Source organism: Anser cygnoides, chromosome 25 (genome assembly GCF_040182565.1).
Source record: "Anser cygnoides isolate HZ-2024a breed goose chromosome 25, Taihu_goose_T2T_genome, whole genome shotgun sequence".
NCBI classification, from domain to species: Eukaryota; Metazoa; Chordata; class Aves; order Anseriformes; family Anatidae; genus Anser; species Anser cygnoides.
Genome location: NC_089897.1, coordinates 5,190,808 through 5,213,745, shown reverse-complemented (window position 1 = coordinate 5,213,745; position 22,938 = coordinate 5,190,808). Strand labels below are relative to the sequence as shown.

General features: G+C 51.5%; 1 protein-coding gene across 5 annotated transcripts in view; it reads left to right on the top strand.

Annotated features, from left to right (window-relative positions):
* PLXNA2 (plexin A2) overlaps positions 1-8,856 on the top strand; it is a 451,101-nt gene extending 442,245 nt beyond the window's left edge. For all 5 annotated transcript variants that reach the window (XM_066983022.1, XM_066983021.1, XM_066983023.1 and 2 more), the window contains 3 exons: positions 919-1,131; positions 1,421-1,571; positions 2,656-8,856. In XM_066983022.1, coding sequence (XP_066839123.1) covers positions 919-1,131; positions 1,421-1,571; positions 2,656-2,751 — 460 coding nt within the window. In that variant the 3' untranslated portion in view covers positions 2,752-8,856. The remainder of the gene's footprint in view (positions 1-918; positions 1,132-1,420; positions 1,572-2,655) is intronic.
* Positions 8,857-22,938: the final 14,082 nt, after the last annotated feature.

Sequence of the window (22,938 nt, the reverse complement as noted above, 5' to 3'; positions counted from 1 at the left end):
TCCTCTGCACGGGGGCACAGGAGCAGGGGGAAAATTCGGTCTGCGAGCTAGTGGTTGTGCTGGGCACTCTGCTCGGCTCTCACCATGCCCTCCGCAGGCTGGATGCTGCTTGTGGTGCTGGGGGCACCCGGGGCAGGTTAAGGCCAAGCAGTGATGCGGGGGCTCCAATCCTCCAGAGGATGCTGCAGCACGCAGGGCAGCACCCTGGCAGCCCCGGGGCTGTACGGGGAATGGGGCACGCGGCATTCCCAGAAAGGGAATTTCACTGGAGAGTTGGGAGAGGCTTAGGCTGCTGGAGCAGGTCAAAGCAAATTGCAGTTTGTAAGGCAGAGCTGGTGCAATGGGGGTCAGGAGCTGGCATTGCAGGGGATGCAGCTGCTGGCCTGCAGCGCAGCAAGAGTTAATGCTGAAGCCTTCGGTGCAGCAAGCTGGATGGAGAGAGCCGAGACTTGAAAGGTAATAGAAAGCAGCAGCTGGTTGTTTGATCCTGCTATACAGCCAAAGAAAAAAGGAATAATAATTCCCCTTTGATTGCAAAGGCCTTGGGATTTGGGGATGGAGCCTCTGATACCTGCTGCCCTGCTCGCAGGGGATGGACGGCGAGCTGCTGGGCAGCGGCTGGGGGGCACGGGGACGCGGAGATGCCCCGTACCAGGGCCACCTCCTCCAGCGAGCCCTTGTGGAGCTGCTCAGCCCAGCACCTCTGGAGCTGCTCAGCCCAGTCCTGGTGCAGGCATTGCACCCTCAGCACCCACTGCTTGCCCAGCTCTCACCTTCTTCACCTTGCTGCTGCAGGATCAGACATGGGGCACGCAGCAGGAACCTGTCCCAGGTTCCCTGTGGGAACACACAGCGCAGGAAGGGCCCGTTCCCAGCCTTTGCTTTAACATTCGGTTTTGTTTCTTGATTTCCCCGCAGCCTCCCTCTGCGGTTCTGGGTGAACGTCATCAAAAACCCCCAGTTCGTGTTTGACATCCACAAGGGCAGCATCACGGACGCCTGCCTCTCCGTCGTGGCTCAGACCTTCATGGACTCCTGCTCCACCTCCGAGCACCGCCTGGGCAAGGACTCCCCCTCCAACAAGCTGCTGTACGCCAAGGACATCCCCAGCTACAAGAGCTGGGTGGAGAGGTCAGTGGTGGCACGGTCCTGCTGAGCTTCTGCCCCAGGACCTGCAGGCTGTCTCTGCTCTCGATGGCAAGTGCTGCAGCACCAGTGGCTCCTGCAGCGAGCCGATGGCACGGCTCCTAGGATTGCTGCTCTTATTTTCGGTGCTCAGCCACAGCCCAGGATCCCATTTTGCTACATGTAGGCGTAAAGCAAACTGACATCCCCTTCCCCACAGTCTGAGTCTCAAGGTGAAGAGGGGCATTTTAACCCTCTGTGTTCCTTACCGGCCCCTCGCCTTTCGCCCCCGCAGGTATTACGCAGACATCGCCAAGCTGCCGGCCATCAGCGACCAGGACATGAATGCCTACCTCGCCGAGCAGTCGCGCCTGCACTCCGCCGAGTTCAACATGCTGAGCGCGCTCAACGAGATCTACTCCTACGTCAGCAAGTACAGCGAGGAGGTGGGTGCCCGTGGGCAGCGCCGTGCCGGTCCCCTTGCTGGCCACCTCCACGCGTGGAGCACAGCTCCTGCTTCGTCCCAGATCACCCTTGGTGCAGCACGGCCGCTTCTTGTGCTGCTGCTGCCTGCATCTGCTCTGATCCTGCACAGCCAGGTTCGGGTCCTGCTCTGTAGGGTGCTTCCCAGGAGAGCTGAGAGCTCAAACACTGTGTGAGCAGCTGAATTCCTCAGCCTCAGCACACGCCGAGTGCAGCTCGCTCCTAAATGCAGTGGAAAATCATCGTGGCCCAGTGACCCCCCCCAGAAACATCCCTGGTTTTTGGGAACAGCACAGTACAAATCCCCTGGTGCAGTGGTGCAGGCTCCTATTAGCAAAGATTCCCTGGCAGCCTGAGTGCCTTTAATGAATGCATCACTTGAAACCAAATTCTCGCCATCTGTTCCACCCCTTCATTTCAGTGTAAGAAAAACCTATTTTGCAATTATGTCCGTTAAAAGGAAGGGTTTTGTAATTTAATTGCATGTATGCATTTGTGATACAATGCCACAGCTATTTTCCGATTAGGGTTTAAAATCTGATAACTTTCATGCTAAATGAGACAAGAGATGCGGAGCTCAAGGTACAAGAGCGGGACTGACTGTGTGGTGCTGGTTGCATGCTCCGAGCTGGCCAGCAAATGAACGAGCACGGCTGTGCGGAGGGGAAGCACTCATTGCGTTGCTTTGCCATTTGTTATTCCAGGTTCTTTACTGGGGCAAAGCTGAGGGAAGGGATTTATTGTCACTGGAAAATCTCAGCACTTTGTGTCATGAGAAAGCATTGTCTGTATTGCTCTGTCACTGCCAGCTGCTCCTGGGGAAATACCGCGCATTTTGGTGGCCGTGCTGTGCATGCATCCCAGAAATGTTCCCAGGCTATCCCCAGACCTGATTTATCCTGTGTTTTTCACTGGCTTTCTGTCTGTCCCTTGAAACACACACCCGCGTTTCGAGTTGCTCGCATCTAGCTGCCACCCACCCCTGTCCACCCCTTCTCCCTCACACTGACTTCTTTCTGTTTTCTCCTTTTTTTTTCCCTGTACCAGCTCATTGGAGCTTTGGAACAAGATGAGCAGGCACGTAGGCAGCGTCTGGCATACAAAGTAGAGCAACTTATCGGTGCCATGTCTATTGAGAGCTGAAGAAAGGCTGCGATGCTCACAGACAGCAAGGGGCAAGAGTACTGCACGGACGCTCGGGGCTCGAGAGGGAGAACAAGCAAGAAAGGCACACGTAAATACCAAGGCTCATCCAGAGAGAGCAGAGACTGGCCCAAGGACTGACTGCATTCAAAATCACGTAGGATCCGGTTCAAAAAGGCAGAAAGATAAAAAAAAGACAAAGCATCTCAATCAAAGTCAAATCAAGATGGATTATTTTTTCCATTATTCATGGAAAGAAGGAACCTGGAAAGTCTGGACGTCTCCATGACTGCTGCTTTGCATGAGAATCATTTGATGTATATTAGGAAATAAAACTTTATTTAATTTTTTTTTTTTTAGAAAATAAAGAAAAAAAAAGAAAGAAAAAGAAGAAAAAAAGGAAAAAGGAACAGGGCAAAAACCACAGAGGCCACAGAGATTATCCTGGCAGCAAGGTTCAGTCCTGAATCCTGTCCTCGCCCGACCCCCAAGGATGAGGCTCAGGCGTTCTGCGGATGGACTCTTACACCAATCGGAAAGTCTGGAAAACTGAAATCTTCTTCTTTTGGGATCTTATAAAAAAAAATATGAGCACAAGTTTGCACCACACCTTTCTACACAAGTGAAATAACAATTTAGCCAGAAACGGTTCAGTGGCTGAGTAACCTATAGGCACTAGAAGGAACTTTACATGAATTGCAAATCTACCCAATCATCCAACCTGTCTTGAAATCCAGCTTTATCTATGTATTTATATAGTGTCAATATATATATATATATTTTTTAAATCCCATTTGCTGTTGAATGAGGAGGGACGTGATGTAAGTGCTTTCCCCTTTCCCATCCCCGGCGTGGCGGTGCTCCGGCAGCGAGGATGGATCGGGGCTGCCCGTGCAGCCTGGTGGCAGCCGCCCCGACTTCTTGCAGTAAAACAACCACGAACCTGATGTTTACAGTGAGCGATACTTGAAGAGGCTAGAGGTAGCGAGGTGGCGTATTTATTGTTCTCCTGTTTGACTCACAGAGCAGCGCAGGCTCCGGCCGAGTTCCTCGGTCTCAGTGCACGCGATGTCGCCCGCGGGCCAGGACTTTCATTTCCATGAGGGAGGGGAAAGAAATCTTTGCTCTAGGCAAGGGAAAACCATAACCAGCACTGCAAGTGCCAGCTAGCGCTGCTGTCTGTGTGTCTGTCCGAGCGTCTCGTTGTTATCTTCAGTTCCTAGCTGGCCTGCTGGCACGTGTTCCTGTGGCCAGTGACAGGCAGATGTCTCTGAGTGTTATTTCTTTCAAAGACACCAAAGCTTATGTGTCCCTTTGTAGAGTGCCAGGAGGGGAAGGAACGCTGTAAATATTTCTCTCTGTAATAAATATTGATGTTTGCGCAGGCTGCAGCAGGGAGGACAGGGCCATTAGACACGATGCAGATGGAGGCATTGACTGTGGGACCTGGGCAGCAAAGCTGCTCCTGGGCTCCGCTCAGCACCAGGACCGTTTGTCCTGGTTGCCAGATGATGGGATATCTGGGCTGTGAGGGGATGGGAACTCGGTGCCAAGGGAGCAGGACCTCTTGGCCACCCGGTGGGATGGCCAAGGTGCCCGCTGGCCAGTCCCAGCCCAGACCTCAGTCTGCAGCCCGCGTGCAGTGAAGGAAAACCAATTTTTTAGGCGCCCCTCCTTCCCCACGGCTGCTCAAGGAGCCAGGAGAGCACCAGGAGTGTGGTCCCAAGGGGAGCCAGCACAGTGAAGAGCATCGAGATGTCTCAGGAAACTTGCTGTTGCAATTATCTTTCACTGAAAGCCATGCCAAGCCCACTTTTTTTTTTCTGGTAATCCACTTCTGTGAGTTTCTCTGGGCCCTATTACCAGTGCGGGAGAAGTACTAACGATCAGCCTCGTGCAATAAGCTCCTGACATTTACAACAGCCTGAGCTGTGTGACTGGAGGGCTCTGGTTTACTGAGACAGGGAAAGAGCTGGCACAGACCGTAGGAGACAGAGCAGGCTGCAGACTGCCTGTCACAGGGAGAATTCCCTTCCCAGGGATCGCTCTGCTGCACGGGGAACCTAGCTCCAGAGGCAGAAAAGGAGGAAATGCCCAGGTTGTCCCATTAACGCCTGGCAGCCCGAGCCCAGCTGCACACACCATCATTGTGGAGCTGCAGCTATTACGAAATCCTCCAGGAGGTTTGAGTTTTTCACAGGTTTCTCTTATTGTTATTGACAGAGATCCGGCATGAGGTTTCCGTGGGTGATTTTACAGATATATATGATAGATATTCTAGTTGTGGTCCTTGTTTTGAGTATTCATATTCAGATTGTTCACCAAATTCTTATGGTACTCCGAAGCCCAAAGAGAGCACTCAAAACGGTTTCCAAACACTTCTGCTAATCTGGGTAGTTATTTCCACAGGATTCACAAAATATGAATACTGCCCAAAGCAAAGACCTGCTTTTCCATCGCCTGAATGCCAGTATGTGTTCTGGCCGGACAGCCCGAGCCAGGCCCTCGGGGTATTTTTGTGTTCTTCTCTTCTACTTGCGGGGTTTTTGCCTCCCAGCCAGGCTGCCCATGAGCAGCGCGACCGCTGCGTGCAGGGCCCTGCTCAAGGTGCAGGGCGGGCACACCTGGGGTTGTGCTGGAAGGTGAAGGTGAGGGGGAAAAGTAAAAGTAACTGCAGAGCCCGGAGGGGCTGATGTGTGAGCAAGGATCAAAAGAATCAACCGCGCCCGAGCTGGCTAAAAAGAGGTCTGTATTCCATGAATACACGTGAGCGCCAAGGAGGGAGGTGGACAATTAAGTTTATTTTCTGTGTTGTTGAAGGAAGTTAAACAGAGGAGGAAAGGGAAACCAACAGGAGCACTTTGCAAAACAGTAGGCTATTGAGTTTTGACTGGCTTCCAAGGGAAGCAGCAGAAACATCTCTTCTTCCATCACCTAAAAAGGCTCAGAAGGATGGCGTAGGGAACGGCACGGTGCTGACTTGAAGGGGTGGCCTATAAATAATCTACCAAGCATCTACTTGTGGTGGTTGACATGAATTATGGATCTTTACAGGCAATTACATGGAATGAAGCAACATATCCCCTTGGGGCAAAGCGCTTGTGATCTATTGCCCTGCTTGCATCCGACTTTCCAGTTACTCCTTTGGGAGGAGGAAGCTCAGAAGCTCAGAACGGCATTTTTGCCACGCTTGCAGCATACTGGACTCGAGCTTTGGTCAGGAGGGGGCAATGACTGCCTTAGATGAAATGATTTCACCTCCCTCTCACTGCCCCCTTCCTCCTGCAAGGCCGATTGGTGTTGCGATTCTCCAGCTCACTTCGTTTCAGGTATTTTGACATCAAAGTGGGAGACGTCACTTTCTGGAATCTCTCTGTCTGGTGTCACTGCTTAAATAATTCCATTTAATCTTCTGCTCATAAGCTATCAAAGCACCCACTCCAAGGGGGAGCAAGGTGCTAATCAAACGCTTCTCCACCTTGAAAGCCTTTATTAAAAACCCACATACAAGAGTCTAACTTCTAGGCAATCTTGTCTCTGCATGAGCCCCGCTGTGGAGCACCACGACACTGCGGCCACCGAAGTACAGAGGACGCGGACACCAAGCGGCTCGTGCTTTGCCATAAAGGGTGAATTTATGTTTAAAGGAGAGAGAAGCACGGAGAGGAGCCAGCTCTGCCAGCTCCAGCTTGGACTGGCCCATAGTCTCACGAAGACCTGCAGGAGCCAGCACCGAGGAGTGGGATGGACACAGAGCGTGGCCGTGCCCTCCTGTGCTCGCGGTGCTGGGACACCCGGGGATGGCGAGTGCGACCGCTCAACGTGGTGGCCACAGAGACCTTCATCACAGCAGTGCCTTCAACACACTGTCTTAAAATCCTAACGGCCCACCCCCACATAGGCTAACTACCCTACCTTTAAACAGACTTCACCAAAAATGTCATGATATACCTACGCTTCAGTTGGAGGGAAAAAGCAAGAGGACTTAATGCTCTCGGGTTGTGTTCCTGCGCGATGCTGGCTCTGAGCACCTCGGTGCAAGTCCCTTGTGCCTGTGCCCGAAGGCTCGGAGCGCGTCCTTCCTCCCGTGGCCACACAGATGGATGGACGAGGTCTGGCTTCCAGCAGTGGTGGGCAGGCAGCGGGGACGAGGAGCGCCTCGGGCAGCGTGGGATGCTCCTGGGCCTCTACTGGCAGCAGCCCGGCCACGTCCCCACCTGCTGCTGGCTTCTCTCCACCCCATTCCCAGCACTGTCAGAGCTCACCTGCCACGGGGACTCAGCTCACCAGCCTGAACAAGACGCAAAGAGCCTGAAGTGAGTAAGCTGAGACATCAGGGCAAAGTCGGGAGTGACTGTACCCTGGCGAGAAGGAAAAAACGTTCAGAGAAGGCTAAATAACTGACATCAAAGGCACATTACCATGCCACAAAGCTTCAGCCATCCTGTTTCAGAATTGCATTTGTACCATAAACCACAAGCCAATAACGCAGGGAACTGCGACCTTGTATATAGTTGCGTGCTAGGTAGAGCTAGGTGAGCCGTCCGGTCTGTGTCGTGAATGTGTCTTCAGTGAAACCCCCCCCCCGTCGCCCCCAGCTCCACCCAGCCTTTGCCCGAGGCCACCAGGACCAGCAGGCTGGAGGCCGGAGGCGAAGGGCTGCTGACAGCTGCCAGGCCACCCAGCACCCGCATGGACAGGATGCTTTTTTTTATTTAATTAGACATTCAGTGGGGAAATGATCGGAGGAAAAGGTGCGGGTGTGCACTGCAAAAAAAGATGCTGTTCAGGATCTGCTGGGCTGAGCAACCCTGAATGTGTGGTTTACACATAGGTCGGTCAGATTGGTTTTATGGGGGAAGAGGAGGGAAGTCCTTGACCCGATGTTCTCCTCCTGGAAGTCTCTGCTCGAAGCACATGGATGTGCCTGGTGCTCATGTTCTAGGTGAGAAGGGCAATGCTCCAGCTGCGGAGCCGCATCGGGATGGGGATGTGGGGTCAGCAGCCATTGGGGGCAGCCTGGTGGCACGGGGTGGCACAGGGTGGCACGGGGTGGCAGGGACCGGCGGCTGCGGGTGCCGTGGTTGCTCCAGGAGCAGCCCAGGTGGCTCGGCTCAAACGCAGCAGAAGGGTTGTGGCCGTGTTCTGTGTGCTCGTTCTTTCCTGTCCCCATGTGCCCCCATGTTATCCCCTTCTTCCTTTGTGAAAGTGGAATATGAGTGACAACATGTACATCCCTGCAGCAAGAACGTGCTCAGAAGATCTGCAGGGACCATCAGTCTCATGGACAGTACCCCAAACTCTCTGGGCCTCCTGAGGCTGCCAACTCAAACACAAAATCCTTATGGCCTTTCCTTTGAGATTTTTAATGCCTCCATTTTGAATAAGCTTGGAAGTTTGTGCAGCAGCTCCCACGCCAGACCTCTCTATCTCGCGACGGGACAGCAGAGAGGCGCCTGGAAGAGGAGCCGGCGGAACAAACCCAAGTGCTCGGCTGGCTTTGCTCTGTCTCTTCCTTGCTGCAGGAGGTGCTGCAGCAAAACGTCCCTCTCGTGTCGATGAGTTTGTGCTGACGGCACCTCGGGGCTTGTACGAGAAGCGGTGGGAAGCAGGAGGGAAAACACAGGTACTAAAACTTCTGGGATATCCCCCAAAATGAGGCCCCGTGGTGTCACAGAATGTAGAGGTATCGGTCGTGCAACAGATCCTTATTTTTTCTGCCCCACTCCTTAAAATTAATGCCAGTTCTAGGGGGTTGTGTATTGGCAGGAATAAAAAATGGATTCGTGTCCGTACCCATTCCACCGTATTGTTCTCTGGCTCCTCCCCTCCCCATTATACTTGACACACTGGAGTTCTGTATTATATTTTTTTTTAAGATGATTGTCTGTTTTTTCTTTGTTGTTGTTTTTACAAGTGTTGTGGAAAAAAAAATGTAAGAAAGTTTAAGTATTTAAAAATGTTCCAAGGAAAAAGGGGGTTTTGTTATTATTCTAATATATTATTGTGTACCTATTGTAAATATGAAACACTCCTATTTTGCAAGCCAAGGACTCACTTTGTACTGTTGTTATATATAAATAAAGTTTACTGGTTAAAAAAACCCTCCAGAGTGGGGCCTTATTTTCTAACGCGGTGGGTAGCATTTCGTGTATAAGCTGAGGACATCGGTGAGAAATATTGGCTTACTGAGTCACAGCAACCAAAAAGGGGTTAGCTGGAAATCTGGGCAGGGCTGGACGAGCCTCCAGCCTTCAGAAAGCAACTTCTGCCTTTGCAGCAGGAACCATTTCTTCCTAACAACTGAAAAGCTCAGTGCTCCCCGAGGTGCTGCCGGTGGATGCCCGAGGGTCGGAGGGGCCATCCCCCCGGGGCGCAGGCAAGGTGAGGCTGGGGCTCCCCCTCTGCTTTTTCAGGTCCTTTGATGGACCTGCTTTTTCAGGTCCTTTGCTTTGGCATCTTTGCTAAACGTCCTCAAGCTCAGAAAGGTCCAGTGAGAATTGCTCGTTCGTCATCTCGGAAAGAGCAGCAGAAGGGCTGAGGTGTCCCCCGAGGAGCACCTCTGCTTGCGGATCCAGACGGACCGCAGGAAGTAACGGGAGCGAGCGCTGCTTACAAATAACAGGCCTGGGTGAGTTCTTCGTTTTTCCCCTCCTTGCAACGATCAGTCCTCAAGGTACGATGTGTTTGCTTCCGTTTCATAAATTCAAGCTAACATTTGAGCAAATGCTGAGAGGCATCTGCTGAGTGGTAGGAATCAGCAAGTGACTTCTCCAGCAGCTGTCTGTCAACTTTAATGACCAATATGGTTGCAATTACGGCAATGAACTTTCTCTAACAGCCCCAAATTACTCCGGATGATGATAAGTGACAGAAAAATGGAGACCCTTAAGGAAGCATTAAAAAAGAAACATGGGATCTGGAACGAGAGGTCTCAGTGCTCTTTCTGAAGGATCTTAGCTTTTTCTTTTTAAATTAGGTATTAGAAAGGATAAATCGGAGCCGGAAGGGGAAGGCACGACGCGCCGTGGATCTCAGCAGGGAGTTCAGTGCCGCCCCAAGATGTAGTTTTTACGCAGCCATTTGACACCAAGTCCGCTTGTTTTAGCGCCGTGCTAACAGGCTGATGTGAAGCTTCTCCTATTTGAAGCTAATGCAAATATGTCAGCGAGACAGTCTGCTCCTCAGGCGGGTCATTTTATCTTATTTCCCTCAGATCGAGAGCAAAGCTTGACATGAGCCCTAGGAAGGCAGCTGGGCCACATCCTGCTCTCTCCCGCTTGAAGCCAGCAGATTTTGGGCTCTGCAGATCAATCCCGTGCTGGCGGTCCTGCAACTGTTGCAGTGCTGAGTGTCGGCCCACCACAGGGTGACTTTTTGCATGATTTTTGGAGCCAGAGAATAAAAGAGGAGGTGATTGATTTTCACTTGTGCTTTGGGTTAGCCTAAATTTATACCAAGGAGAAAACATGAACTGAACTGAGGTTCCCAGAGCTCTCCAAAAGGCTGGAGGAGAGGGGTGTGACATTTTGCAGTGAGCATCCAGGGATGCTGAGGTCTTTGGCAGAGGCGTTGGAGGCAGGCAGCAGGGCACGTTTCCACCCCACGTGAAGCCCTGGAGAGGTGATTGACTCCTTCAGCTCAGCAAAGTCGAAAGAAATTCCAACGTGAATCGAAAGCATTGAACAGGGGGTCATTTGTATTCATCTGTGCTTTGTTAATATACTTAATATAATAAGTATACTCAATTAAAATTACATTTTATCTGGCATGCACTTCACAGGGCTTTATCAGCACTGACAAGGTCAAGTGATGCTTAATAAAGGTTATATGAAACGCAGATGGCTTGGAGCCCTCAATCATTTCCCGTGTCCGAGGTAGAGAAGTGAAGAGCCACAAACAAATGAAGGCATCGCTGACGCAGCACCTCTGGCCTTGTGGTCCTCTGAGAGGCCGGGGTGAGGCTGGGATGCCCCGGTCCTCCTCTGTGGAGCCCAGATCCTGCCTCCTGCCCCCTGACCCTGCACCAGGATCTTCTCTGGGGCCAGCAAAGGCTCCGGTGACCCCAGCTACTGCTTCTGGCAGGTTTTCCTCCCGGAGCCAAAGAGCCTGGGACCATCCCCAGCCTCCACGGAGCTGCCCTGGGCCCCCTCGCCATGGCGGGGACGGAGCAGGGGCACCCGCTGGCATCGCTCGTCTGCGAGAGGTGCCTGAAACGGGGACACTCATCACCTGCCTCGGCACAAACACCAGCCAGGGCTTTGAAACAGCAGCAAAACAGGACCGAGTCCCCCTGGTGTCCCCATCCTAGCTTTGTGCTCACCTGCTGCGTGCCCCAGGCCAGCCGCTATGTCCCCTCCCGAATGTACAGCATTTGCCTGTTGCTTACAAATCATTCTCTCTCTGTAAATAGTGGAGAGCATTTTGGACACCCCGGTGCTGGCTTTTCAAGCCTAGTTATCAAAATGAGCTAATGGAGGTGACACTTTCAATTATCAAATGCAATCGTGACATTAATTTTGACCTGTTTAAATTCCAGCATCTTTTCACTTCTGTGAATGCTTAGCTAGAGGGTGACACGTAATTGTATATAATCAGACAGTTGTCCTAAACTGACAATAAAAACCACAAAAATCTATTGCTTTTTGTTCCAAAAAGCATGCGTGGTGTTGTTACATGTAAGTGGCTAGCTCATTTGTAATGGAAATTTATTTTGAGTTCTGTGTGGCAGACAGTTAAACGTGTTCAACAAATACCAAGTCCAGAACTTCAGCCAGTCCTTGTTTTTAGGGACCAGTGCTGGTCCTGGGAGGGGTCAGTACGGAGCTGCTCCAGTACGGAGCTATGTTGGTGCAAGCGTGTGCATATAAAATAATGAGCCTGTTTTATCACGCAGTGTAAGATGGATGTGCAGCGTAATGCAGAATGAATGTGTCTGCTCATATCCCAGGGTTCATGTAAAGCTTGAAATTACAAATATCAGTGCCAAAACAAAGGATTTGTTTTTAGCTCAAAATAATACTTACAAAAATGGAAAGCACTCGGGTTTTATTGTTGCTTTGTAATTAACTCCAGCGAATGAATCTAATTACAAATGTTCGATGCTGCCCTATGGTAAAATGTCTAAGAAAAGAGAAGGATGGCCAGGCTTAAACAACTCAGGTAAAAATTAACTCCCTGGTAATATTTGATAATTAAGAATGTCTCTATCAGCTTGTCTAGGTACTAATGAATTGGGCTGTTCTTTTCACATTTGATTACTGGAGTTTTATGACTGCCATTTCACCCTTAACGCTTCTGGAAACAGGCTTTCTAGTCTGAGGACTGAGCGCCAGGAGTAACGGTTGGGGATTTACAAACAGATCCCATTCTCTGCCTAGTAAAACTCTGCTTTTCTTTTCATCCAGACCTCCTTCAAGGCACATTCTGGAGCCCTGTCACCGGGTCCATGTGGATGTGTGTGTGTCCTGCTTCCAGCTCATCCCACACCACCTCTGTCTCTGAGCAGGGCTGGGAAGGGAGCAGGAGGCTCCCTTGGGAGTCCGAAACGTGAAACATGAGTTTTCTGCTTAGCAGCCCATTAAAAACAAAACCAGCACTGATCGATACAGCCTGAAATCACACTTTCAGTGTGCTTGCTTTGCTTCGCTCCACCTCAGGAAGAGCTGTGGGGATTCGCTGTGCTCCTCGTGCAGCCCAGGCACCTCTGTCCCTCCGAAGGGGGCCTTGTCCCCGAGCTGCAGAGCCCCGCCAGCCCCTCCACGTCCCCGCAGCTCAGCAGGGCCACCCGTCGCCAGCTGCTGCCTCGAGCCAAGAGCCCAATAGCAGGACCTCCACACCCACAGACACTGGTACTGGAGATGCTGCAGCCTCCTGGTGTTTCAAAGCAATAAACGCCCTCCGTTTACTCCTTCAGTGGAGAGAATTAGTCTCCTTGTGGTTCACCCCCAGCGTCGCTGCTGACTCACCATGTGAGCAACCTGCCTGCCTTTTTCCAAAAACCGTCACGGTGCTCCCTTCCCATCCCGTATGCAGGTGCTGGGAGACCTAATTAAATTCAGAGTGCCTCGGATGAGAGGCACCGGGCACCACCACCCTCGTTAGCCACATCCCTGCTGCTCGGCTCCGGCCACGCTGCGGTGCCCGGGGCTGCGCGGGGCCGCCTGCCTCCTGCGCCTCCACCTTCATCGCTCTGCTCCAGCCACCGCCGCTGCCCAGAGAAGGGGAGGCGTTTTCTCTTTTGATGGCAATTAGACTGAGCTTTGAGGGGATGATATAAATGCTTGAAAGTTCTTTTTTTTTTTGCCGTGTTCGGCTTTCACAGAGGGAAGTACCGGGATGATCTCGGGGCGGGAGTTGCACTTGCATGAGGTTTGAAGCTTTCTTTTGGCATTCATTTGATTTCTGCAGTGGGAACGTGCACTCTCTCTGAGCTCACCACAAAGGCATTGCCTCAGGCTGTACCAGAGTTTATAGACTAGGTCACAGACCTCATGCATATTTTATGTGCACGCAGGTCACATTTTAGCCTTTGAGAAGCGCAGGTCAGAGTGTGAGCACCCTGCCCAGGAGGGAAGTGGCTCAGGGCTAGTCACACAGAGCAAGTAAAGCAAGCAAGGAGATCAAGCCCCAGAAATACTCAAATCCACTTTGAGAGATAAATCAAAGGGTTGCTTTGTTCGTGGTCTGGTCTTCCTGCCAACACAGGTAGCAGCAGGAGGATGGCCCTGTGGCTCCAGCAGCGCTGTGCTGGCTGCAAGGCTGGCACCGAAATTACTGCCCCGGCCAGCAGCTCCTGGATTCACCTCTTCCACTACAGCCATATAAAAGAGCTCGGTGCTTCAAGAAGATAAAGCCACCCCTGCTGAGCTGGCTCACCCTCTGGTGCTGCTGCAGATCCCTGTCTGGCACATGAGAGTCACTGGGGCCGGACCAGCCGGGTGCTGCTGGGGCTTGGTGTGCACTGGCATGGCATCCACAGTGGTCTCAGCACTGTGCTAATTGCAAGTATCAGCCAAAGCCGTCATTCAGGCACACAATACATCAACTGCCTTTTGATACGGAGCTGCCAAACGGGGGGCTCTGCAAGGAGCTGGCTCCCAAGGCCACACCTCTGAAATGGAGTAAAGTCCTCCTCCATCTGCAGAGGAGCAGCGAGGAGCCGGCTGGGGGGGGGAGCTGATACCCCCGTGCATGGGCTGGAGGATTAGCTGCTTGATAATGACTGAGTTGAGTAATAATCTGTGGAGTGATTAATATGGATATGATTTTTGGATTAATGAGGATGCAGCCAAGCTGCCCGCTCAGAAAAGAAGTTTGCAATCACCAGTTTGAATGCACTGACTGTTACCTTAATGCTGTGATTACATACACATTTAAGACACCTCATTAAATTAGAGTGTAAGTGAATTCTTATAACCCTCAGCAAGAAATACATCCAGTCCTGGTGGGTGAAGAATGCAAGAAGCTCCCTGGAGAGCCTCCAGGAGCGTGCGTTAGAGCCGCAGCCTGGCGGGCAGCCCGATGCTCACAGGCATTTCTCTGCCATCCCCTTCACCCTGCGCTGATGGGCTGCTGCCTCCAGCACGGCCCCTGACCCTGGGCACCTGGACACCAGTGGAGCTTCTCTGCAGCTATGTAGCCCTCAGAGAACTCAGTCCAGCTGCAGGATGAGTCTTGAAACACATCCACATGCACCTCAGGTGGATTGAGTTTTCCCATCTCTGCTGAGCCCTGCCACCTCCTCACATTTAAAGGGGGTTAAACCTGCAGCCAGCTCCCTAGAAAGGAAGGAGCCCTCCAGCTGCCCCATTCCCTGTCCCACAGCTCAAAGCTATGGGCCACATCTCCTTCAGTCGCCCTTCCTGGCTGTCGGAACAGAAGAGCTCTCTGGCAGAGGGGACAGGAGCACTGAGGGGCTGCGGATCCTCTGCTGCAGCACAGGCAAGCACCACGGGTCACCCTGGGAGGGACGGAGGGGACTTGCCACCTGCCCAAAGTCAGGCCACCCCACACACCTGTGTGCACGCAGGCACATGCCCTCTGCCTGTTTGTAAAACATTTTTTTTTTTTAATTTTCTGGTTGGCTGTGCAAATCACAGCTGCTCCTTCCCCAGAGCTTGGCAGCCGCATTTGCACAGCATTCCCATTTACATACAGTGGGGCTTTTAATTTCCTTCTCACCATGTGTTTCACAAATAAGCCACCTGAAATATTGCAGATGGCCGGGACAGGAGCAGGGTGTGGGACACGGCGGGGCTGAGGAGCACAGCTCAAGCCCAGGTTTGCTGAGGCTGCCCTGCGGTGGAGGAGTTCACCGGCTTTGCTTGCCGCTTGTTTTTGCTTTAACTCCGTGGCTTTGCATTCACCAGGACCGAGCCAAGGTGCTTGAGTATTAATTGATTCTTGCTGCTGAGTGAGGCTCATTAAGCAGCAGCTTTGGGGTGCAAGTGGCAGCTCGCAGAGGCTGTAATGAGCAGGACGAGGTCCAGGATTAAAACTTTTCTCTCCTCCAGCATCTGTTATTGCAATCACAACCCAGAAACGCAGCCACCCAACGCACGCACCTGCACAAAGAGCCTTATTAACCCGAACAGCTCTTGCCAGAGCCTCCCATTCAGGGCAAGGACGGGGATTTCTCAGTGGGGCCACCTCCAGCCCCGCTGGGGAGCCTGCCCAGGGGCCGGGCAATGGGGAGCAGCGTTGTGGGGTGGTTCACCTGGTGCCCCTGGTGCACGTGGAGCAATGACGGGGATAACCGATGCATGCAGTGATAACTGCCCAGCCTCTTTGCTGCCGTTCTGGGGTTCCCAGGGCCCGGCTCAGCCGCTCCTGGGGGGTCCCGGGCGTTTTGCAGAGGGAGCCGAGCCCCGGGGGCGCTGCGAGCGCAGGCACCGGGCAAGGGGAGCGCGGGGCAGCGCGGCCTGGCGGCGGCTGCTGCTGCTCGTGCTGCTGCTGCTGCTGCTCCTCCTCCTCTTCCTCCTCCTCCTCCTGCTCCCCACTGCCCCCTCGCGGCCCCCCGGCAGGTTCCCGCAGCCCTGCAGTCGCTCCCCGGCTGAACCCGGCAAATAAACAGCGGCTGGCGCAGGGTCAGCGTTTTGCGGAGTGGAATGGGACCTCTATTTCTAAAGCACTTTGCTGCAGGATGTTTGCTTTTGTCCAGCTCTGCTTTTCGCTGGTTTATGCCTTGGCCGTGTGTCTGCCCCCGTGCATGCAGACGATGAAACGCAATCCTTACACCATCCTTTCTGTGCGGGTAAGGAGATGTTAATGGTGGGCTCAGGGATTCATGCAGAGTGAGCCGCGTGCCACGGCTTTAATCCTGATAATCCCAAAGATTAAAAAAATAATAATAGTCTGAATTTGGCAGTCCCCTCAAATCACGAGAAGGGAGATGTATGTGAGGGACTGTGTGAAAAACAAGCAAACCAAACACTTCTGCTTCCACATCTCCAGGTAAATAAGTTTGATCTGACCGTGCTCTCCTCATGCTTGTGTGAATATAGATGAGTGTGTTTGCTTGCATGTCTGACAAAAGAATGATTAACTTGAATAATGCTGAAAACTGCAGCATTCTCTACCCTCTCCTTCCTTTCTTTGGAAGAATCACGGAGATCGAGGGTGCTGTGTTCGCTCCTGGGACCCGAGATGCCCGGTCTTTGCGAGATGCTTGGGGTCTGACTTGTAGCTGTGCACCAGGGCAAACAGTAAACACCACCAAAACTTTATGCGGAGAGGCAAAGGATCATAAGTGAACTGGCTTTAGAAGTATTTGAATTCATCTCTGTGAAAGGCTCGTGCTGTGTTTAATGCAAGCTGGGAACATGGCTGGGACGTCGCAAGAACTGGTGGCTGGTGCAGCACGAGTGAGACTTGCGCAGGCGGTGGGATAAGTGTGTGCTGGAGCACGAGGGTCCCCAGGGAGCAGGCTGAGCACAGGGATGGTTCAGCTCGCCTCTGCCCTGGTGATGGCCGCTTCTCTCTACTGAGAGATGTGAGCCTCAGTACCGAGTCTGAAGCAGCTTGAATTCCCCGAAGGGAACCTGCTGCATAAATGTACAAGAATCCTGTTTCGAGACTGGCTTCATGGTGTGTTATTAGCAGAGGCTCTGAAAGGCACAGACATCAGCGTAAATGTGACCATCTTAAAGACAGCTGATGATGCAAAGGTCAAAAAAGTGATTGACAGGGAGAAAAGTACATGCTAATATTTCTCCAAGAGGAGAAAGAATTACATATAATGGGTGTAATATTCTAAGAGAGCTAGCACATATGGTGAGTGATGCCAGCATTTTAAAGGCACTTAAGCCTTAAATTTCCCCTTGATAGAAGTTATGTCACTCTTACACCGTGCATCATACTGACATGTTTTGTGGGCAAAGTGTCATGCAAACATACCCAAAGGAGAGAGGAAATGCCAGCATAAACAGCACTGCTGCAGGAGCAGCAGGCGGGGAGGTAACCTGCTCCCTGCTCGGGACTCGCAGCTCCCGCAGGTGGAAGCCTCCCGGGTCCCCTGGGCTGTGGCCATTGCCTGTGGCTCATCAGAGGTCTAGGTGGAAGGATCATGCCTGTGGCAGGTGGTGTTTTTCCTTGACTGTAAGAAAGCTGGCCACAAAAAAAAAGTCCCCTTCCTGCTTCCCCTCAGGCACTTGGCAGCTGGGTCTGACAATTATCTACAGCATCGCTCCCTCAGCTTGGCATTGCCCAGTGGTGGGACCTCACCTCATAAATCCTGAGCTTGCCTTTTGTCCAAGCCCAATGTCTTTGTGTCAGAGCTCTCTATTGCTAATTGAGGAGTAGAGGCTGGCACGAATTTGGTGTGTCGGGCAGAACCAGGCGCATGATGCAGGGCGGAGGCGGCAGCAGTGTGCTGGAGCACCAAGCACCACCTGGTCAGGTCCAGCTTTCGGTGTCTGGGCAGGGAGCTGGTCCCAGTGGCAGAGACAGAGCATCAGAAACCCCCACAGAGATTTATTGGCGTCTAAGCTGGGTGCACAAAAAAAATCAGGATAGTAATCAAAGTGATAAACTTTACGCTTCTCTATCACAATGAAATAAATGTTCTGCCTGAGCATCATTATCCTGCCATTTTTCTGCTCCCATGTCACTTACTGAAAATAAAGGCTCGCTTCTACCATTATAATGAGCTACAGTTTCAATAATTCACAAGGATTTTTACTGGGCTTTATTTTTTAATCTTCATCACAAGGTTATAAAATTTGTGCCACTCTTCCAAGTATTACTGAAGCAGTGGCAAAAGGAGAAGGCAAGCACAAATTTGCTGCAGTTCAGTTAGTGGGATTTTCTTATAATGTGTTGGAACACCTCTGAATTTTCTTTGTACTGCTCCTGTTATTGTTTCCCCCCCAGTAGGAGTTAAAACTAAGTCTGGGAAGACAAATATGGATGTGGCTTGCTATGGGATTTGGGCCACAAAGGTGCCAGCAAGGCTGCTGGTTTAGAGGCTTTTTGTATTCCTGGTTGCTTTGCTAACTGGAGAAGTTCCTTACGCAGCGTAATCCTTGCACAATTATTCTAGGCTAAAGAATTTTTCTCTCCCACCTCCATTTCTTACCAGTTTTGATGTACAATACATCCATATATGCTCTGGACATACACATTTAATTTTCCATATACAAAGTTCTGTCCCTTTTCAGGAGAAGGATACAGAATTTTATTGTCATTAATATGGTAGCATCTTGAATTATGGTGCTATTTCTGAAAGCTTTCTTAATATGTATGAAATTATTATTTGACAGAACAGCATTCAATATTGTTGGAGTAATTATTATGCCTGTTTTAATACATCAATTTAAGCTGTTATCATGCATTCTTTGAAATGCTGGATAATTACATAAATAATTATAAAACATTCTATCAATGCATCTTAATGCAAAGTATTGTTGTTGATCCTTTATAGACCCAGAAATAAAAATTGCATTTGTGAAAGGGAGAGGGAATCCGTGGCGCCGTGCCGAGTGGGTTGTTTCCCTCATGCACCTATCTGAATACCAGGCGATTCCAGCACCAGCTAAAGACAAAACACTGTCTCCGCTCCTGCTTCCCCTCTCTGCCCTTTTAAAAATCAGGTTTCATTTTCTTTACTGCTGCTGCCCAGGTATATAGCCAAGAGCCACCCACGGCTCTTGCTGAACATTGCTTCCCCACCTTCAGAGGCTGCTGAGCATCACCCCGTGGGTTGAAGAGTTTGTCTGGTCGGTCTCGCTCTTCTCTCCGAAGCCGATTATCGAGGTGGCAATGGGGACTCCGAGCAGCATGCCAAAATCCTCGCTGCTGTGCTGGCGGTGCCCTGCTGCTGGTGGTGGTCCTGGGGGCAGTGGGAGCCCCGTGTGGGTGCTGTGGGCTGTGCCAGCTCCTGCGCTGCTGGCAAAGTGTGTCCCCAAAACCGCCGGGTGTCGGCTTGTGGCCGGGCCCCCTGCTCCAGCGAGTGTGCTCAGCAGAGCGGTGTGTTGGATCCGGTGCTGCGGGGCGTCAGGCAGGGCCTGGAAACGCAGCAGCCTTATTGATCTGCATTCTTCTGGAGGTTTATTAACACATTATTAATTAGCACGTGAGGCCAAGGGGAGGTTTGTTAGCACTTCCAGCTGCCATTTCCCAACTTGTCATCACGCTCCTCTATTTGCACTGGCACTTAAGAAATGGCTTTTAAAAAATTATTATTAATTTTTTTTAACCAAACAGAGAGATGTATGGCTATTGCTGTGAGCGCTTAGCAAGCCTGGAAAGAGGAGTTGTGAATTTGGGAATGGTGGGGGGAAGGAGACTCCAGTGCCGGCTCAGCTGTGGGCAGCACTTCCAGCAGTAGGTTTTGCAACGACACCTCACTGCTTCGGATTCGGGAGGGTCTCAGCTTTGACAGAAAGAAATTTCCCTTCCTTTGTTCAATCCTGAGCGCAGCGAGGGGGTGGGAGCAGCCCCTCCAGCGGGAGGCAGCAGCTGGTGCTGGCGGCTGAGCAGTCCGTCACCGCGCCGCTGCCACCGGGAGACGCGGTGGAACGAAAACAAAAGACGTGACAAATTTGTCCTTTTCTCTTTTATAATTAACCAAAATATCTCGTTGTGTAGCAAAGCATGGCTCCTAATTAACAGACAGGCGAGAGGCTATTTTTAAAACCCAGACCCCCAGTAATTATATTTGCAGCAGAGAATGATATTTCAGTCAAATGCGACAGACAGTGAGCCAAGCTCCCATGTGAGGCAATTAATATTTCACACCTGCCAAGCAAATCAGCGGCGGGGAGAGGAGGGGATGGCATTGAAAAGGGGCTGCTGTGCTGGCAGGGGCCGCCGCTTTTGACGCAGACCAAAAATCCTTTACTTGGCTGTACAGCGGCCGGTGAAGGAGCGCTCGCTGCTGTGAGACTTGCAAAGAGGAGCTGGACAAATCTGGCGTGGGCAGAGAGGATCCTGAGCCCTGCAGGAACCCCATGCCCAGCCCCAGGGCAGGAAAGGAAAGGGAAAGACGTAATGAAAACCTCAACGGTAACTTGGTCTATGTGGGAAAATGGACTGAAAGCTTTCTTAGCTGGCAGCACAGAGCCAGCTGCCTGGCAAGTGGGGGCAGCGCCTTCACCACTGCTCTTAAACAGGCACGAGCAGGATTCTCCTGCAGCTCTTCAGAAATATCTGAGGTTCTACACCAGAAAGAAGTCTAGTTGATAAACCACAGGCATTTGATCTAGTTCAAAGCATACGGTACCTGGGATGCGATTTGCCGTTGAATTCTCCATTGGCACGTGGTCATTCCAGACGGAGTGCTTACTTGTTTGCATGTGTTGTTGGTTCTTTTTGGCTGTGCACGTCCTCCTGGTGCCTCCAAGCTCTGCTGCTTGTTCTCCATGCTCATCACAGACGTAGCTTCACCTCTCCTGTGAGTTGTACATATTAGCGTGTTCATTTTCCCTGTTACGGAGACAAAAGCATGTATTTTCCTTCCCACTGTTTTTGTTGTTCAGGATTAATCTGCCCATTAATGGATAATCTGTCAGCGTTTAGATGCATTGAAGTTGGGAGGAGATTTACAGGCTTGTGATACCATCTGCTTTATTAGAGCGGGTTGAAAACCTGACGTTCAATTTGTTCTGCGGGATGGGATTTGACAACAGATTATTCTCTAGATTCCAAAATAATTAACAAAACCAAAAACCAGAGAGAGTGGAGATGAGAAGGGGAGGGGAGGGAGGGGAGCAGGCTCTTGACCTGCCCTCTCTGTACGACTAACCTCAGCAAAGCAGCCTGGGGCGCAGAGGTTTCTGCTCCTCTTTGTTCCTGTCCTTGGTAACAAAATGCCATCAGAAGCCTGGTTCGGAGAGCGTTTAGCAAGAAATCCTGAGGCTGGAGAACAGCAGAGCCAAAATCTATCTATTAGGCCTTGATATTTAGTAGAAAGCTTTTGTGCTTGAGGAGGAGGCTGGCAGAGGGAGGTGGTTGCGTGCTCCGTAGTTTGCTTTGAAAGGCAGAGGAACAGCGGTGAGCTCGGGAACGTACCCTGAACACGGCACATCCCAAAGTTTCCCTTTCAAATTATGGACAAATCTCTCTCAGACAGGGGACTCTACTGACCTCTTGCCACCGTCCTAATGAGAAAAGATGATGGTAAAACTCCAGGGTTGGGAAAAAAAAAAAAAACCACAAACAAATCTCCTTTCCTCCATAAAAACAAACCAACAAACCTGTAACAATTAATCTGAAACCATCTAGGAGAGGTCTCAGGAGAGGGCTCGCATTTCCAAAGCGCTCTCTGAAGCACTTCTTATAAGTAATGGAGCCTCAGCCTCCGTGTATCGATCGTGTGCCCCGTGTCGCTGGAGCGCTTTAGCTAAATGATGCGGCGTCACTTCTCATCTCCGATGCTCTCCCGAAGATTACAAATGCTGCTGAAGGGGCCACGTCCTGAAGGGTCAGAGAAGTTTTTGGCAGTGGGGAAAAAAAAAAAAAAAGTAGATTTCTGGTATTCCTCATCCAAACAAACAGGGCGAATCGCCTTGGTCTTCTCACTGCCCCAGCCGACGTCGTGCTGAGCAGTACTGAAAGCCGTGCCCATCACGATCCTCCCCATGGGGTGTGATGGCAAAGCAGTTCCTGGTCCTTACGGGAGGTTCTGCATGCTGCTGGGCTCCTCACAAAGCTGATGTTTGCTCTCATGCATCCACATCATGCATGCACCATCCTTCTCCTCTCATTCCCCACTGTGGCATCTCCCCAGCTCCAACCTCAGCATCCCCCAGGGCCTCCCCTTGTCCCCTCAGAGCAGAGCCCTGTTTTCTGCCTGTATAAAATGCTCCTTCTTCCTAATAATTGCTTGAGATCCTTGCAGGAAAGACATTCTGTAGGCACAGAGCAGAAATATTCCCACATTGGAGAGTCCTGCTCCTCACAAAACAGCTGGCGGAGGCTGTCCTGCATCATGTCAGGACCTTCAGCAGCAGTAAGGCCTGGGTGGTACCACAGGGGAGAAATGCATTTGGTGGGGCTAGGAAGAAAATATCTGAAGGAAAATGTAACTGGAGGAACCAGAGGGTCTGTTAATAGTGGCAGGGTGGAAGGCAGCAGCCCACCTTGGTCGGGGTCCCGGCATGGACCTTCTGTGACGCCGGTCAGGCATGAAAATGGAGAGAGCGCCTTGGGGTGGTTCGATGTCTGGGGACTGCAGGGACACGTGTCGGATCTCAGTGGTCCCCAGCATTAAGAAGTGATGGAGCAGGGGCCTGTTGTGAGCCAGCGATGCTCTGCTGGAAGGAAAAGGCCAGCTGGTGGGCTGTGTTGTCAGGGGAAGCCTGCGGTGCTGCTAGTTTAAGCACAGCCCAGCAGTTGGCTTGGCTGCATGAGGCCGAGTGCCGCTGCCAGGGCGCAGGGCAGCAGCACGGCCTCACCCCCAGATTGTGCAGGGCTGTTGCTCAGCTTGGGCTCAAACCACAGAGAAATGGGTCAGTCCTGCAGGAGGCTGTTCCCGGCCGAGCCCCGGCTGTGGAAAAGGAAAGGGGCCGAGGAGGTGCCATCCTGAGCACAGACAGGACAAAGGTGCTGTGCCTGGAAGCTCTGCTTGGGGCTGAAATCCTTCCTGCAGCTCTGGGAAAAAGCGGGCTCGTTACCTTTCTGTTACTCCGGGAAGTTTCTTCATCTTGGTTATTTCTAATGCATCTTTCATTGCCTCATAAATAGATA